This window comes from Notolepis coatsorum (assembly GCF_963971535.1).
Source record: "Notolepis coatsorum genome assembly, chromosome: 4".
In the NCBI taxonomy this organism is placed as follows: domain Eukaryota; kingdom Metazoa; phylum Chordata; class Actinopteri; order Aulopiformes; family Paralepididae; genus Notolepis; species Notolepis coatsorum.
In genome coordinates, this window is record NC_140168.1 from 50,042,779 (window position 1) to 50,062,523 (window position 19,745).

At 42.2% G+C, this 19,745-nt stretch overlaps 1 protein-coding gene across 2 annotated transcripts; it reads right to left on the minus strand.

Moving 5' to 3' along the window:
- Positions 1 to 368: 368 nt before the first annotated feature.
- LOC311227534 (uncharacterized protein) lies at positions 369 to 19,269 on the minus strand. Of its 2 annotated transcripts, none has more exons than XM_084313246.1 (5): positions 18,951 to 19,269; positions 18,071 to 18,293; positions 17,143 to 17,337; positions 9,055 to 9,264; positions 369 to 4,512 (listed from the first exon to the last, which is right to left on the minus strand). In XM_084313246.1, the coding sequence occupies exons 2-5, from the start codon at positions 18,284 to 18,286 to the stop codon at positions 3,382 to 3,384; spliced, it is 1,752 nt and encodes a 583-aa protein (XP_084169372.1). In that variant the 5' UTR covers positions 18,287 to 18,293; positions 18,951 to 19,269; the 3' UTR covers positions 369 to 3,381. The 2 variants fall into 2 exon arrangements, with proteins under 2 accessions (XP_084169372.1, XP_084169371.1); XM_084313245.1 differs by having other exon boundaries at positions 369 to 4,530.
- Positions 19,270 to 19,745: the final 476 nt, after the last annotated feature.

A 19,745-nucleotide genomic window follows, 5' to 3' on the forward strand; every position in this document is an offset into this window, starting at 1 on the left:
GGGTGAACGTGGTGAGTAGGGTTAAGATCTATTTCAACCGAAAGGTCCGACCAGACTCCCACCCAGTCAGCAGAACGCTCAGCCATGGAGGACCAGAGAGAACACAAGCTCGGTGTGGCTCTGGTCCAAGAGAACCGCCAACACCAACCTGCTGGGAGAGGAGCATGGACAAGGACCAATCAGGTGAGGAAGGGGGGTGACAGGCAGCTAACATGGAAGACGAGAGCTTCCTGGGAATCCTGCTTCACTCAGCCCATTTATACTAGTCTCATCAAACGAGACCAGCACAGTAGAAACCATGATGGAGGATGTTTAATACAGGAGATACGTTTTACATCTATACAGGTATTTGATTTGATTTCTGGTTAATACGTGAGATTACACAGGTTTCATTTCTGGCTAATACATGAGATCACAAGTTTGATCTCTGGTTTCCTGTTTCTCTTCCTCTGTTACTTTCAGGGGGAAAAACTATATGGCCCCCTGAAAAAAATTCTAAAGTTTCAAGTGTTGTAGATGAAGGACATTTGAAGTTTAGAATTACAGATGTTTTCTTGTCCTCAGGATATTTTCTGGTTCAACAAACAGTGAGATGACCCGAAATGTTCATTGGGCAGATTTTTTCCTTTAATGTTATTTCACACAGTTGTGATGTTTGTCATTGTATCTTCAGTCTATTCCTTGAAACTGCACTTTAAATGTTCTCCACAAAAGTTACTCCGGTGTTATCTGTGCCAGGATATGTATTATACAGTGTGCTACTGTATAAGTAGCTCATATTTTACATACAACCAACAAATAAGGCATTTTGACGCACTAATCTTTTCCCATGTGAGCACATCATCTGGGCAATACCCCTAATGGTTGTCCTTACTGGTTTTCAAGATTGGGTGAGTCCAAGCCAAGCTCTTCATTGAGGAGCTAGCCAGGATGAGGAGCATGTTCAGCCAGACTCATACCTCCTCGACACCCCACAAACTGCCTCAGCCAGTCCTTCGTGGCCATCGGGCTCCACAACCGGGGACATGGACTGCTGCCAGCAGCTGGAGAACTAACAGCAGCAGAACTCGCAAACTGTTAGAACCGTCTGACTCTTAACTACTAAACCATGCAGCCAAATTTCCCTCGGGATGAATAAAGTATTTCTATTTCTATTCTATTCATAGACTGGCACAGTGTGTATTATGACAGTATTATAGTATACAGACCCTCACTTGTACCTTTTTTGAACGTTTACTTTATTTTTTAATATTGTTCTGTACCTGATCTTTTTTGGATATACCTGTACCTCCCCCCCATATTGCTGTGACACCTGAATTTCCCCAAGGGGATCAATAAAGGAATATCTCATCTCTTATTCTGGGGTGGTCAGAATATACCGTTAACACCAATTATCTTGTAGTGTGAGAGGGATAAGGACTCAATGTAATCCGTCTCTACAACTGCAGACCTGTCAGAGGAGAGCACGCCCATTTTTTTCCAAACATGTTTTGAAAAAGAACATGATTTTTACAATGAATCTGACCATACTCCTGCAGTGTGAGGTGGTAAGCAGCAGATCCAGAAAGCAGAGAACTCACTAATCACTCACTCAAAAAGGAAAACAATATTTCTTTCTCTCTCTTAACACATTGGGTGCCAACGACGATAAATCTCGTTATTTAATCGTTATTTCTTTTATTAGCGATATCCATTCATTTTTCATCCATCCAGCCTCACGTTATCATTGGGACTGGCTCTGAGCTCAAAGGGCAAATACCGCCCCCTATCGTCTCCCGGATGGTATTGCACCCATTGGAATGGAGTCGATGGGAATGCGTCAGAAAAAAAAAAACCTCCGGGCTCCACATTTTACTTCTGAGGCATGTAACCTGAGACTATTGCATCTACTGAGGGAACTGGAAGAAGCGTCGATTATGTGTTTCGAGGTACAGGTGCAGCTCAATAAATTTGAATATTGTGGAAAAGTCTATATTTAGCTGTATTGATGCAGTAATTTGTGCAAAAGGAGCCCCAACCAAGTACTGAGTGAACATACATGAATATACTTTTCAGAAGGCCGACATTTCTATATACAAAAGAAAAATACATCTATTTTAAATTTTTTATTGGTGATACAGAAGTTTGGGCTTTCATGAGCTGTAAGACATAATCATCAAAACAAATAAAGGCTTGGAATATTTCACTTTCTGTGTAATGAATCTATAATCTACAAGAGTTTCACTTTTTGAATTGAATTACTGAAATAAAATTACTTTTCCGCGATATTCTAATTTATCGAGCTGCCACCTGTATAACGTTGGATCAATAAACGCAATCGATATTTGGAATGGCGATCAGGAATTGGATTAATCTTTTTGCAGAACATCTGATCTGAGGTAAGAACTTTATTTTACCAGTATTGGGTTAATCAGAGTTTTTTTTCACAGAGTTCACAACGTGTCTCCTGTGTGTACAGTGTGTGCGTAACGTTAGCGCCAGGCACGGCATAGATAATCGATTTTCAGCCCGCTTCTCTAGCGTGCATAAGTACACATATACTATAGATAATCTAGCGTTTATTTGAAAACTATTCATAAATAGGCAGATAAATGACAACGTGTTTTGTGTATTCCAGTAAAGAGCTATTTTCACGGATTTTTCTGGAATCACTAAATCTTCAAAACTATACTCGTATTCAAAACGGTATAAAACGGAAATGTACTGATGAAAAAACAATCCGTTTGGTACATGTTGACTGCAAGCAAGTCATTGATAAGCGACGGGTGTATTAGACACATAGCCATAATTTAAGATATAGTTTATGCGTTTGCAAATGTGCTCGTCCTCTCATTGATTAGAGTGGTGGCAACCAAGTGATAAATCGCGCATCCCCTGCTGGCAACCAATGTGTTAAGAGTTTTATTTTAAATGGTATGATATTGTAAGAAAGGGGCAGGACTAGGTAAGCTGTGCTTCCTTCTGCCCCTTCTCACGTGTGCATGTTCTTAAGCTAAGTCAGTGGACATTTATTGTGATTTCCCACGCTCCCCTCATCACTCGAGTATGCACACTTGAAGACATTGTGAAGTTATTTTAGTGTTAAATAATGTTGATTTTCACCGTCCGCTGGGATTTGAAAAGTCTCACAGTTTGTTCCCAGCCTTAGTTCAAGTCTAAAAGGTTATGTACAAACTAAAAGTCCATACAAAAGGCATTAGAATTCAACCCTCAGAAGGCCCCAGAACCACGTGTTTACGTCTGGGTGGGTCCGTTTTATAAGACTTTGGCTAGCTGTCGGATGTCCGCTGTGACCTATGATGCTTGGCCTGTGATTGGCTGCTCCTGCTCCTCTTCCCTCACTCTCCCTTCCCCTCCGCCCTGCTCCGCTCCCTCTCTTGCCTATGACGCTTGGCCTGTGATTGGCTGCTCCTGCTCCTCTAACCTCACTCTCCCTTCCCCTCCGCCCTGCTCCCGCTCTTTCTCCTGCTGCTCGTGCAGCGAGTTCTGCCCTGTGGTCTTCCCGTGCTGCTCCTTCAGGTGGCGCCTCAGGGCAGGCTTGTGGGCGAAGCGGGCGTTGCAGTACGCGCAGCGGTGCGGCCGCTCGCCGCTGTGCAGGTTCATGTGGTCGATCAGCGTGGACTTCTGGGTGAAGGTCTTGTAACAGAGGGGACACTGGTGGGTCTTGCCGGCGCCCCGGTGGACGGCCATGTGCCGGGTGAGGTTTGCAGAGTGGTGGAAGTGTTTGCCGCAGCAGGGGCAGGAGTACAGCAGGTGGGTGGAGCGCAAGTGGACGGCCAGCGAGTGGGCGGAGGGGAACGTCATGCCGCAGTGGTCGCAGATGACCGGCCCCGACACGCTAGAGGTGGACCCCACCACCGGCACCGACTCGTCCCGTCCCTCTTCCGTCGGCACGGTCCCCAGGCCGGAACCCCCCTCTCCGGCGCCGCTAGTGGACTCGCCCATGGTGTACTGGCCCATACTGCCGGCGCCCATAGGGGTGACTTCGTCTCCCTGTGCCTCGCCCATACCGAAGTCCATCTGTGGAAGATCGACAGAGAGATAATTTCCTACTTTAAGACCCTCTTGGCTGTAGTCCAGACCGAAGCCTCCTCCCATCCCGGTGGTGGCCATGTACCACAGGTCCGGGTGGTCGACCACACCTGGGGACGAGACCCACTTCCTCTTCTTGAAGCCCCTCCCCCTGGCCCTGCCTCTCCCCCGGCCACCTTTCGGCTCAGCGAGTCTGCGCCTGAGGGCGCGGAGCCCTTCCACCGTGAGCCCCTCCCTCGCAAAGATGCCGAGATCCGGTTCTCCTGGATTCAAGCTGCCTTCATCATCACCTCCTCCTCCTTCTATGATACCGTCTGTCTCGGGGTACCCGGCCCCCTGAGGCCCGGTGGAGGGGCCTCCGACGTCCTCCTCCTCCCTGTCCCGCGTGCTGCCCGCCCTCTCCTCCTCCTCGGGGATGTACACTGTGAACACGTCGTAGTCCTCCCGTTTCGCCTCCTCTTCCTCATCTGATGGGTTCACCTGCAACGAGGTGGGATCCTGTGATGAGCGTGGGAGTATATCAATGTTTACATTGGTGTTAAACGCACAACGAGGAACATTAGCATTTGTTGTTGTAGTAAACACAACATTCAAATTTGGCGCCACGGCTAGCCCTGGCTCACGGAATTCAGATCAAACTGTTAAACTAGGCGTTGCAGTTCAAATACAAATTAAGATCCAGCAATTTTGTGTCCTATTCCTCACCTAGAATGTTGTCAGAAACATATTTTGGTGAACCGTTTAGGTGGAAAGAGTTTATGAGCACAGCACACGCAAGTCAAGGACCACCAATATGCAGAGGTACACACCCACTGCCCAAAGGTTGACGCCCAGAAATGTCCAGAGCACAGCAAAATAAGACAATACAGGCAGAGGGAAGGGTTTTGGTAGTTTTCGGGTTTTGGTAGTTTTTTTCCTGTATTCGCTATTTTCATTCATTATTCATCCATTGACCTCGGTGTTGCCATATGAAAGGATTTTGAGATTGCCAAAGTGCAATACCGGCCACATCCTGCAAGATGGCAGTGTCACCCACCTTTTGAAACCTTATATCTAACTCTGTGTTACACTCAAATGTCACCGGCGCTATATTTAGACGGAGCCGAGTAAGTCGCTTCATCCGAACACTTGGAAACGCATCTGGCACTCTCGATCCATAAGTTGTGCCAAATTATGTCCGGGACCAGACGGACACCAATACTGGAAATCGTGATCAGACAATTGGAATATTCTTTTTGGAATACCACCGACCACAGGTAACGACTATCTTACATCAATTTCAGCTTGATCCAACAATGTTTTGATATCAATCCAGCTGATCAGCATTTTTAGTGTTCAATACAAATGCCGTTACTGGCAATCAAAGCATCAGAAACTACGACCCCCCCCCTTTCATGCATTCATGATGAAACCATACCTATTATATACATTTGATTTGGAAATAGGAGAGCGTCCAGGCAAGAAACACCAACGCTTATAGTATTCACGTTGCGCCCCATTACTCGCTTCCCAGGAATTATCCAGGACCACTCTGAAATTATACTTATATTCACCACTCATTCCCTTTTTTCGATTTTAATATCCTATTCAATGTCAGGGACCTGTATGTTGCCGTTAAAAGGAGAAGCATGCAGCTGCAGAGCCGCAGAGCGGCGCTCTCAGGACCGCGCTGTGAGGCCACGCTGTGAGGACCGCTCAGCAGCGCCACCCACCCAATGGCTGAATTGGAGTATTGCAGCAAAAACAATCGAAAGTAGTAACATGACGTTAGCATAACTAACACTTGAATAACTACAAATGAATATAAATATAGGAGATTTTGACAACAAAATTAACAATATGATGCCGCAAGTTCTGTTATATTTCAATTGCCTTACTTTACATAAATATAAGGTAACGGTATACTTTTGCTATATGCTATACACTACAGTCTATGTGATGTGGGTATGATGGGAATGGTAAATATTATGTTTAATGTAAATATGTGTATACTGGATATGAACAGCAGTATTATAGGCCTACAGCAGTATTGTACAGCCAGCAATATTATACATTATTATACATGACTATTCTATGCAAGTAGGCTATGTCTAAGCTATTTTACAATATTATACATGAACTATGTGCAATTATGCATAAGACTAGGCAGCAGGGCTCCAGACTAACTTTTTTCACCACCGTCCCAGAACCGTCCCGAAATACAATTTTAACTGTCCCAAAGTGAATGTAACCGTCCCAAAAATCAAATGTTGTTTATTTACTTTGGTTGTCGTTTATAGTTGTTATTGCCTTAAGAAACACCATTCAGAGAAGGGGAGAATAAATTGATTTAGTCAAAAGGCTCCCAGGTGGAAAGATTTCACAAGAATAATTATGATTAAAAATAAATATATATATAAAAAATAGTGTTTAACAAGGTGCTAGTATAGGGATATTTGGTCACGGTGCTGTTATAGTCAACCAATTGGAGCCATGTTGATTATTCCTTCCAATGTTAGAGATAAATAAAGATCAAATCAAATCTAACTGAATAAGTTATCCCTCTTCTAACAAGAAAGAAAAACGTAGTTTAGCTTTAAACTATATAATGTCATTGCGTCCAGAGATTCCACCTTTGATAACTAAAGTAATGACACTTGACTAGTAATGAAACATGTCCCTTAGATCGTGCTGTCCTCCTGGTCGATATTGATAACTGCTGCTAAATTCCAGCGGGCCCTCCTCACTGAATTCATTGTGTAGCTGAAGTGAAGTTTGCCTATAGCCTGTCGTCTATTTCTCCGCGTTCGTTTAGATAAATGTAACGTTATGCCAATTAACTCGCAATGGTAGTAACATTACGTGTTAGTATAGAATCGAATAGAAATCCATTAATAATCCCGAGGGAAATTCGGCACTACAGAGCAGACTATGTAGTTGGATGCAGTTCCCTGTTGGTCATTTTGGGTCTGTGTTTATCCTCTTCAAATAGCGCAGCATGTTTGCGGTAATCTCTTCACTGAGAGGATGCCACAGTATAGCGCGTTTTTATTTTTTTTATAACATTCTGATCTTTTCGCGGTTCTTGTACAGTGGTCTCGTGCCGTGCGACTGTCAATTACCAGCTGTCATTCACTGTGTCAACCAGGGTTAAATACCAGTGGAGAAAGCCTAGGTAAGAGAGATTTCCCTCACCTGTTAACACATTTTTCTTTTTCAATGAGAGATTCATTTGGGGTGTGACGCTGCTGCAACGCGACTGGCTGATGAGGTGGGTAGGAGCTTGATGCTGGATTAGCGTATGGCTGCATTGGGAGGCGGAGATAGTCATTGGATTTGGCAAATCACGCTACGTTTAGACTTCAGTGAACTCTGTCAATTTAGTCAGCACGAGACATTCACCATTTGACAGCAATATATGTGCGCACTGACAGTCGGCCAATTACACATTTCCTGTGGGAAAAAAAAATCCTCTCCGTCCCGTTTGCGTCCCAGCAAAGATTTCTGTTCGTCCCAAATCAATATTTGATCGTCCCCGGGACGACGGGACACCGTTAGTCTCGAGCCCTGGTAGGCGCTGTTAACTTCATTCATCAAGGAAAGAATTCAAACTGTGTTTTGTGTGGTAGAGCGTGGCGCAGCAGCAGAATCCTTGTCTCTGAAACAGACGTTCCAAAAAGCTGGTTCGATTCCTGATAATTTCTTTTGTATCATTTTATTTTTCAAACGTATTCAAGAATAAACATCATAACTATCACAACAGTAGTTATAATGTATATTATCATCAATACGTTAGTTTCATTTTATTAAATGTCCTTTGGTCGATAACAGCGATAGGACGTCAACAGAGCGAGAGAGAGAGAGAGAGGCCTGAATGGCACAGTGCAATACTCCAATTCAGCCATTGGGTGGGTGGCGCTGCTAAGCGGCCCAGAGAGCGCCGGTCCTGAGAGAGCCGCTCTGCAGCGGCCGTCAGAGCGCGGTCCTGAGAGCGCGGTCCTGAGAGCGCGGTCCTGAGAGCGCCGCTCTGCAGCTGGATACTATTGGTTAAAAGGCATACTGGGACTCCGAAGGTGCAGTACCGGCCAGATCCTGCTAGTAGGCAGTATCGAGAGTGCAGTAAACCCTGTTCCAGACCGGGTGCTACACTCAGGTCTCCGGACGGACGTTTCTAGTAATGGGAAACCTAGGGCTTCACTCGATCGCATTGAATCGTTTTCGGGACCCCCGATCCATATGTTGTGGTGGGTTATGTCGTGGGCATAGGATGTACCAGATGGCGATCAAATAATTGGAATATTATTTTTGGAATACCACCGACCACAGGTAAGGACAATCTGACGTCAATTTCAGCTTGATCGTGCATGGTTTTCATACCCATCCCCCTGATCTGCGTGTGTTGTGGTAATAACAAATGCCGTTATTGGCAATCAATTAATCAGAAACGACCCCCCCCCCCCTTTCATGCATTCATGATGAAACATAATACCCATCATATGCATTTGATTTGAAAATAGTAGCGTGTACTGTACAGGGACGAAACGCCAATGGATTTAGTATAATTCACATTGCGCCCTATAGCCAGCCTCCCAGGAATTAGCCCGGATCGTTCCGAAATTATACTCGTATTCACCACGGAATAACGCGCGAACGTATTCATGAAAACATGTATAATTTTTTGCATCTTGAACGGAAGATAGTTACTGTCAATTGTCAAATGACCATGGTATTGTATCCATAGCTATAATATAAAATATAGATTTAGCTCTAAAAAACAATGTGACGCACAGTGAAACTATGTAATGAAAACCTGGCCGTGCTATAGCTAGATGCTGAAGTCGATGGCCCCGAATGTGTTAAAGCGTGGCATAGATACAACGGGACCCGGCTAATGGCTGGCGCTGAATGAGTTAAGTGATGATTGAGAGGGATACATCGTTTTTTAGGAAAATGCACTCACTGTGCCTTTAATAACAGTGAACACGTAAAAATAGGATAAATGGAGGTCTGTGTGATATTTATCATTCACACACATACGCACACCTTGATAGATGACTCATCGAGCAAGGGACTGTCACCCTGAAGCCGACTGCCTGCCTGAGTGTGCTTGCCAGCACTGTCCTCATCCTGGGAATGAACTGAAGGGCCGTTGGGCTGCACCGAAGATAACTGGCCAGGAGTGGGAGACATGGAGGCGAAGGAGACTCTGCCACCGACAATTACCGGTGTGGACTGACTTTCTTCTGACTTGATCTGAAAGAAGAGACAAAAAAGGTATTACAACAAAACCTACGGACCAGATCCATAGCCTAGTGGTGTGGTTCTCAACCTGGGGGTCGGGAACCCCAAGAGGGGTGTGAGATGATTTCAGGGGATTGTGAATACATTATTTGTATACATTATCAATTCTAACTAAATTAAGATCAAACTGTCAAAAGGTTTACTAGCACATCGCCGTTTTGTACACTCACATTTTCTCCAAGATCTCTTCACACGCACATATGAGTCAAGGACCACCCGTATGCAATGAGCATATTGTGATTGGTCAGTCATTATATCTAGGTCGATGTTGGCTGCAATTCTGACTGGCTTGTTTCAATAGGGAGGGTTCTTGTCACAGCTGGGCCCCGTTCCCCGTACGTGGCTAACTGAGTTAGCCGGATAATCTTCAGGATAACTTGACATAAGTCAAGCTTTTCAGTTCCACAAAGCAGGTTTGTCTAAAATCACTATGGCAACAGATCGAAAAATTTTAACCTGCTCCAGCGCAGGTGTAGTTCAGTTAGCTGGATAAACTGGCCACTCCCTCGCAAAAAAATGCCAGCTCCCTTCCTCACAGATCCCATTATACCATTCTGAATTATGTTTTTGTGCTTCGTTTTTCTAGAGGGGGCTCTATTGTGATATTGTAACTGGGATTAAAATGTCTGAGGAGATGCGCTGTTTGACGGACTTGGTGACGTCGACGTGACTTGAGAAAAGTGAATGAGCAATTGCAAGCCTTTGACGTTTTGATGAATGAATTTGAGAAAATGCATTTATCTGTTCAAGCACTGTTATCTGATGATGAACAAGAGGGTGATGAACATGACTGGTATAAACCAAAGGTTAATCAATTCAATGCATGTATGGATGATGTCCGAAACAGATTAAAACCTGATTAATAGTGAAACTGTTAATAGCCTCCAAGCCTCTCTGACAGTTATTTTGGGGGTCGCGCCTTGAAAACTTTGGGAACCATGTATTTATATAGTACATGATACCTAAGCGCATACAGTACAGATATCCTCATAAGTATCTATTAATTCGTATCAATTAGATACTCTTTGGGCTTGTTTTTATCTACTTATTCTGAAAGAGTTGGAACAAATTATTTTCGCTAGCAAGATCTCGTTCCATTATTCATTCCATTAAGCCTACTGCCAGCAGGCACATTTAAAGGGGACGTGCATTGCTATTCCTTGCACTATTTGGGCAACTTTACACAATTCCTGTGAGTCTATTGAACACATCTGTAATTTTTTTTTTCAAAAAAGAAATTTCATTGTTTTATATTTCTAATCAAGTACTCAAAAGCCACATTTTTTTAAAAGCTGTAAAAATGCAAAAAAAATTAAAAAAATTATATATTCGCGATATATCGAGTATCACTCAAGTATCGCGATAGTATCGTATCGCGAGATCTCTGGCGATTCCCACCCCTAGTGGTTATGTCTAAATGAACCTCATTCTAAATTATAGAAAATCTTAAACAGTGAAATCTTTTAATGCACATTTAAATTATGTTACTTAGTTGGAATTAGGGTTGCCACGGTGATGTGGAATTTCCCATGACCAGGGCTTGACATTAACTTTTTGGCTCACAAGCCACTGTGGCTAGTGATTTTCCAAAGTCACTAGCCACCCAGCATTTTCACCAGCCAAAAATCCCCACACTCGCGCCCCCACCCAAAAAGTGTCAGAAGTGTGGTCAGGTGTATGATAAAATAACATCTAATCCAATAACATCTGTCCCCACCCGAACATCCCACCCACCCAGACAGTCACACTTTACATTCTCTGTTCCTGTGTAGCTATTTGTGTAATGACAGTATAACAAGTATTGTACTTAGTCATTGTTGCAATGTACTTACTGCATTGAATTGACTCAATACCTAGGAATAAGGTCAGGGTTAGGATTAGGAATATAGTTAGGGTTATTGTTAAGGTTAAGGAAGTGTAATGTGGTAAGTACACTGTAACAATGAGTATGTAATTACAAAAACTAAGTACAAACCTAATTAATTAAATTGTAGAGCACTGTGATATATTGTTACCAATATTTGCTTTGATGTCTAGTCCCCTATTCAGTGTGTGTGAGAGGTGTGTGTGTGTGTGTGTGTGTGAGTGAGAGGCATCTGGGGCAGCTGTCCATGGTGCTGAGAGCTAACTCAGAGACCGCACAGTGATAATGTGCAGCATATATTTGCAAGTGCTATCTTGACTGAGAGGGTGGCCAGGACTGTTAGTCTCGAGCCCTTATGCTTCTTAATGTTAAATGAATGTGACTAGCTAGCTAACAAACACTGTAATACTAGTTTAATAATACACGTTACATAATACATAGTATTATGTTTTAAGTTTGTTTACTTACTCGCACATCCACAAATAGTCTGTATCGGTCTCATTCTCTTTTCTGTTTGTTGATGGTTTGGTTCACCCAGTCTTTTCACAATATTCCGCCACATTGTAACGTTAGCTAACTGTCTGTAAAGTAAACTATGGATGAGTCGGTCGCACTAACCAGTTGAGCTATTAACGTTAACAGCGTTCGTTCAGCTGTCACACGGAGGCAACACGACTCGCGCGATAGGGCGAAGTGGATGGGCCAATGAATGAGCACACTGTGCGCACCCAGTCCTTGTGGGAATTGTAGTATTATGTAGTATCACGTGGATTTACTTAATTATTGCAGATGCCTTTTGTAGACTACAATGTTTTTTTTTTTCATAGAAAAAAAGTCACCCGCCACAGTGGCGGGTAGAATGACGGAGTTACCCGCCACAGCCGAATTCTACCCGCATTTGGCGGGTGGTGGGTGTTAATGTCAAGCCCTGCCCATGACTAATAAACTCATGACCATGTTCAGTGTTACCCGTGACACTGAACATTTTACTAAATCTACGCTCAATATCTGTAGAGCACTCACTGTGATCTTTAATGTTATGTGGCTACATTGACCCACTGTGTCTGTCCGTCTACGTCAGTTTTTAATTCATTCAGTATCCTTTTCTTGGACAGAGTTGACGTTAGGTTCTAATTTTAAAAATAAATCAACGAATAGGAATACAGTCCAAAAGTGAAACCTAAAAATAGCTGCTGTCTGTGAAGATATGTTCCGTTTATAATGTTGACTGACTTACGTTACATACGCTTGATAACACGCTTAGTATTTTACAAATTAGCATATATATATAAAATGCATACACTGGTGAGCAAGTAATGTACTCGTTGGATGCCTTAACACAGAGTAATGCTGGTATCACGACTATCGCAGTAAGCCTACTTGGAATAAAATGTAAATGTCATTACTGTAAGCCGGCAAGTTCTTCTCTAAACCTCAAACAATGTTGACAAAGTTTAAAGTCCCAATAAGTGATCCAACCATAAACAACTGGGTAGCCCCACCAACAGAAATAAGAATGGATTTTTTTTTTCATTCTCTAGGTCGATGGACTGAGTTCTTGATACAAGGACTAACACTACAGAAAGATGTGAGCTTTAAACTGTATTTTGGAGCTAGGTTTGTTTATATTGGTAATTTGGTATGAGAGAACACTGCAGTCAAACACAACTATATTGTGATTCATGATTAGGGATGGGTACCGAATTCGGTACTTTTAAAAAGGTACCTACCGAAACACGTCGGTACTAACGTGTATCGATTCACGTGAGATCCAACGGTGCCTACTTTCGGTAATGAGAAAGAAAGAAAAAAAGTCAGATGACGTCACGTTTTGTTTACCGCAAAACGAAACCGCACATTAACACTTTCAGTGCCTTTGATTAACGTTGATTTACCCTGTTGAATGCCACCATCCACTTCAATGTTAGCGTTAAAAACGCCTAATCTATGTTTTAAATTATGGCTATGTGTCTAATCTGCCCGTCGCTTATCAATGACTCGTTTGCAGTCAACATTGTCGAAACGGATTTTTATTTTTTTTTATTTTTCTTTTTTTAAATCGGTTCATATCCTTTTTATAGCATTTCGAAAAACTATCGTTCTCTCGAAAATTTCCGGGAAGATAGAAAGATTCCCTCATAAGCGGCATTTATTGGAATATTCTCGAATACACTAGACACGTTGTCATTTGTCTGCCTATTTATGAATAGTTTTCAAATAAACGCTAGATTATCGATAGTATATGTGTACGTATGCACGCTATAGACGCGAGCTGAAAAATGTATTCTCTCGTTCCCGCAAGATCACACACACGGCACATAGGGGACACGCTGTTATCTCAGCGAATACAGCTCAGATTACCCCAAGACTGGTAACATAGACTCCTTACCTTAGATCAGATGTTCTCCAAAAAGATTATTCCAATTCCTGATCGCCATCCAAATATCGATCGCGTTGATTGATTGATTGATTATTGGCTGCTGTGAATATATAATCCAGGCTGCTTTCCGTCCCGCGATCACTTCCATGTTCATCAGACGGCTTGCCAGCACAAGGAGCCAGCTGGCTCCGCCTCTACAGATCTACAGATCCCAGGTCAGTCTAAGCGACTGACCTGCAGTTACACAGGGATAGACGATAGGGGGCGCTTTTTTCCCATTCTGAGCTCCTGTAGGGGCTGGTGTACCAACGGGAGACTCGTTGATGAAATATGAATTCAGATCGCTAATAAAAAAATATTTGTCGCGGTGGGAACTCAATGGGGGGGCTGATAAAACGAGATATGTCGTCCGTGGCACTGAAAGGGTTAATATCAACGGCACAATACATGTTTTCAAACTCTCTTTGGGTGTTTGCAATTCATGGGGAGTATACTCGTCTCTGATATCTTGGTACAGTGGGCAGGTTGTTAGAAAGTGTAGCTCAGTTTTCCACCTCTGCTCTTGCTCTCTGCTACTATCTCCAAACTTCCACTCCTCTCGGCGGTCGGCTTACTCCTTCCATATAGTTTCACATATTTGTAACCTATTTAACGTTATTAAGCTAACGTTAGCTAATCGTGGGACATAACGTTAGCTCCGTAGGCAAAGAGTAGACAGAAGAGTAGCGCATGTGACGTCAGTAAACAAGCCACAAATCAGACTGTTATGTAAGACCAAAACACACGGCAGAGCGGGGCCCTATTCCCCGTACCTGGTTCAACTAAGTCGATCAAAAGTCCCATTATCCAGATTCAATTAACCCGAAGTTTGAATCCAGGCTTTCCCTGTTCCTCAAACGCTGATTCAGTCTTGTTAATTCGAACCAGACTTGATACTCAGGATAGGATAATTGCGCACGGCCGCCTCACCTGAAAAGACAGCAGGTGTCGATCGCCGAAATCCTGATTTTCTAACGGCATTGATTGATTGATTGAAAACTAACATATTGCAGTATGGGTACAATACAGTATGGCTCAATAGCCTCGCCGACAAGTTAAATGCATAATCTATAGGCAAATTTTAAGTCCCTCATTACCCCAATCAATCAGATTATATTTCTTTAAATGTGCCTGCTGGCAGTAGGCTTAATGGAATGAATAATCGAATGAGATCTTGCTAGCGAAAATAATTAATTCAACTCTTTCAGAATAAGTAGATAAAAACAAGCCCAAAGAGTATCTAATTGATACGAATTATATTATGAGGATATCTGTACTGTATCTGTATGTAGGGATGGGTACCGAATTCGGTACTTTTGAGGTACCGAACCGAAACACGTCGGTACTACCGAGTATCGAATCAAGTGAGAAACCAAAAAATAAAATAAAATAAAAAATAAAAAAAATAATATTATTTTCTTTTTACTTTTTTTTTTTACTTTTTTCTTTTCATGTCAACGTTCACACGCACAATATATGCTTACCTAGGATTTGACTTGACTCAACAACAAAGCAGTCGGAGCAATGACAAGCCGAAAACTGTCGAAATTGTAGTTATTTGAAGTTTGGATTTTTTTTTTTTACGACTGAGGTAGGTAAATTAAATTTCTTGAGACTAAAGTACCGAAAAAAGGTACCGTTGGGTACCGGTATCGATTCACAGGTACCGGTATCGGTTCAAATGTGAAAGGTACCCATCCCTAACTGTATGCGCTCGGCTTAGGTATCATGTACAGTACTATATAAATACATGGTTCCCAAAGTTTTCAAGGGGCGACCCCCGAAATAACGTGTCAGAGAGGCTTGGAGGGAGGCTATACAGTTTCACTATTAATCAGGTTTTAATCTGTTTCGGACATCATCCATACATGCATTGAATTGATTAACCTTTGGTTTATAGCAGTGACACCTCATGTTCATCATCAGATAACAGTGCTTTAACAGATAAATGCATTTTCTCAAATTCATTCATCAAAACGTCAAAGGCTCATTCAATTTATCAAGTCACGTCACGTCATCAAATCCGTCAAACAGCGCATCTCCTCATATATTTTAAACCTAGTTACAATATCACAATAACGTGTGAGTGACAGTGAATGCGATACAATTCAACAATCCACAGATTCAGATTCCTCGTAATTTATATCCACTTCAATTTATGCTTGAATGAAACACAATTCGGGCGCTCCGCCGCAGATACATCCACAGCGAAGAATATGAAACTAATCAGAGCCAAATGCCCGATAGGTTTCATTCATTAAAAATATTCCAGCGGGATTCACATTTGCAATAAAATAACCACATAAGTGTGTGTCGCGATCGCAAGCGCCGTATCCGTATAACTATGACGTGCATTATTTAGAACAAATTAAATCCATATACTGAATATGATTTATTGTCAGAATTGTAGGTATATTATTTTACATTTCAAAAGCCCCCTCTAGAAAAACGAAGCACAAAAACATAATTCAGAATGGTATAAAACTGAGGATTATTTCAGGAAGCGAGCTGGCATTTATTTGCGAGGAAGTGGCCATGCAGGTTATCCAGCTAACTGAACTTAACCCTGCGCTGGAGCAGGTTCAAACTTTTTGATCTGTTGCCATAGTGATTTAGAAAATCACGTGTCGGGGAACGGAAAGGTCTGGTTTAAGTCAAGTTATCCTGAAAATTATCCGGCGAACTCAGTTAGCCAGGTACGAGGAATAGGGCCCGGGTCTTCTCCAAAGACACTGAGTGTGGAGCGAAAATAACTGCTAGAATACTCAATCAGCAGCAGAGTAGTTCATTGCTGCTAGATTGTTTGTTTGTTTAATGAGTTGTAAAATACTTTCATTTATTTGTTATTTAAATATATAGATGTGTATTTGACTATTTGTTGATCAACAGAATAGTTAATTGCTGCTAGAGTGGTTTGTTTACCCTTGTTTTATACTTGTTATTTTGTAAAATACAATACCTTTATTTATTTTGTATTTAAATATATAGATGTGTACCTTTTTAGTTAATTTGTAAAACAAAAAAAATTAAATAAACATAACATTTATTTAAAGATATGTGTGTGACTGTGTATATATATGTTGTTCTAAATAAATAATAATAACTTTGTATAGCACCTTTCATACAGGGGATTGCAGTTCAACGTGCTTTACATCAGTAAGATGTAAATAATAATAAAGTAATAATAATACATTATTTATTTATAAAATATTAAGTTTGGAAATTTTTTTATACAACTGAGGTAGGTAGATTACATTTTTAGAGACTAAAGTACCGAAAAAAGGTACCGTTGTGTACCGGTATCGATTCACAGGTACCGGTATCGGTTCAAATGTGAAAGGTACCCATCCCTATTCATGATGTAAGAACGTTCCAAATACCATATTTCCCCATCTTCAAATCAAACTCTTTCAGAATGTATGTGAATATAAACCTAATTTATATGACCCCCCCCCCCCCTAATTTATATGGCCCTTTAAATCTTACTTAATGTACCTATATACCTATCCTAAGCAGTCTGGCTAGCTATGTTAAAGTGATGACCAACCCTTGGTGGACTGGGGTTCCTTGGCTGTATGTATTTCTTCAGAGCCCCTCTGCACCTCTCCACAATATGCTCCATCTGCAGGTAGCTGGCTGCCGTCAGGTAGTTGACTATCTCCTCTGGGTTGAACTGCAGCACGCCAGTGTAGCAGGATTGGAGCAAATCACACACCACGATGGGACTATGGAGCATTGATACCTGGATAAATATGGGAGAAAGTACATGACCAAGCTGGACTAAGTTGTTGGCAGCCCCCAGTGGGTATTTCCCCGAAAATGGCCCAAATCCTCAATGAGAGTTGAGGTTTGGCCAATCTATTATCTAAATGACAAAGATGTTAAAGATGTTGGTCTCTAGATGCCACAGAGCAAGTTTTGGGGGAATCGTGTTAACAGTAGGGAAAGAAGTGTTTCCCCCAAAATTCTGATGTGAAAAAAAAGTGATGGAAAATCCAGTAGGCCAAAACATGGCAGATGTGGTCTCCACAAGGAGACATACCTCTGGGTGTGAATTTTGTGACTGAACGACTAACGGGTCAGAAGATGCGCTCATTCGAATATTGAAGGTTTGGCCTTGACGGTTGGGGTCACCGAAACCCATAGGCTCACTCCTTTATGGATCATGAATGTGCACAGCAAATGTGAAAAGATCTGAATAGAAATGATTGAAGTTAACCTGTTCACAACCAGGATGTGTGGCAGGAAGGTAGGGGAAAGCAAGGAAAGTGACATGCAACCTAAGCCATGCAGTGGACTCTTAACCCCACACCTTTATGCACCATAGCCTGCTAATCCAAGGGGATCAATAAAGGAATATCTTATGCAGTGCATGACATAGTACATGGGATACCCGAGACCCCCCAACCCCACAATAAGGACCAAGCCTTTGGTAAGTTAGTAGAGCATGTGTCTGTGTGTGTCCCACTGCCCACCTGTAGTTTGGATGAGGGGTTGAGGAGGAACTGGTCCCTCAGGAAAGGCGAGCATGCGGCGAGCACCACCTTATGACCCCTAAACGTCTGGTTGTTGCTGGCCACGATGGTGATGTCACAGAAATGCTGCCTAGACCTCAGAGAATTCATGTGCTTCAGGGTGGAGTCTCCGTGGCCAGGCAACCGGAAACACAGCATCTCCATCTTAATCTCCATGCCCTGTCTGTTAAAAAAAAATGCTTGTGTATGAGAGGAGGTACAGAACGCAGGTTTACCAAGTTATCTTATCTGGTTAATTTTTCCTGTTCATTCATGACCAAATTTCCCTCTGGATGAATAAAGTATTTCTATTCTATTTGCATGTATTATTTGCATGTATTGTTTATTGTACATTTGAGCTGGATACATGGATACTGTAGCTACTGTATGTGTGGCTTATGTGATATAAGTATACTGTATTGTATACTTATTCAGAAATACATCCCATAAGTATTTTGTACACTCTGTAATATAACTGGGCAATGCTAGTATGTGAAATACTTCAGCAATTGATTAACGAAATCACAAGCAACAGATCTGCTTGAGGCTAACAAGAGGTCGAACGCTAACTAACACGGTGCTAGCAATGATCAACGGACTATGCATTCAGTCAACGTTGGACGAAGATATGGACAGCTAACGTGCAAATCATGAGACACCACCCCTAGTCATACATGTGTGCTACTGTGCTGCTGGTCTACCTGGCTTCGCTAACGACGTTAGCTAGCTGCTAGCTCAAGTTACCTAGCTAGCCAACACCCCTGGTTATCTAATGCAGGGCTAGCTTAAAACCATATTAACTCCAGCATCACATGGAGACGTCCAACTCTAGGTTACTCACCCGCGCTTCCCTCTTTTTGTTGTTATGAGGTTATTTTCAGCTTTCTAAAACGTTTTTATTTTAGATTGTAACGTTAGCTAACAAGCTAACTATGTTAGTTGCCACTGGCTGGTCATATTCGCACCACTGTCCGGCTGCTGCGTCTGTTTACTTTGGACTCTGGTCTCTACTCTCAGTCCGGTCTGCCTGTTATTTTTCTACAACACTCTTCGTGACAACAATCACAAACCTGTCAGTCCACTAGCTAGTTAACAGACATCTAATCGGTATTTTTGGAAATATTATCCCCGTGGTGTATTAAGAATCCTGAATGGGAGATTTACTTATGATCAGTGGTTTACAACAAAAGGGGGCGGGACGAGCTTGATCACGTGTACCTACTCCCAAATGACGTCGCCGGCTGGCAACAATAATAGTTCCGGTCCAAAATAACAGACTTCCGGTTGTGGCGTGAAAATGTATCTTTTAAAAACATACATTTCACATGGTTTCGTTTTATTTAACAACCAAAGTCAACAAATTATCTGTCAGATTATTGTTTGATGGCATACATTGTTGAATTTCTTTTTTATATAGGCCTAATAATGTTGTTTTCAATGCATTAGGTTGTATGACACTGTACTGGACAGTGTACAGGTCTACTTGGGCTGTGTCTGTATGGACATTTGATTACTAATGGTAATAAATTGTTGCTGACTTTTATAGCCACCCAACCAACCGCCCTGGTGGAGAGCTTTGTAGGATGGAGCGACAGCAACCACCTCCAACTAAACTTCAGCAAGACTGAATGAATGA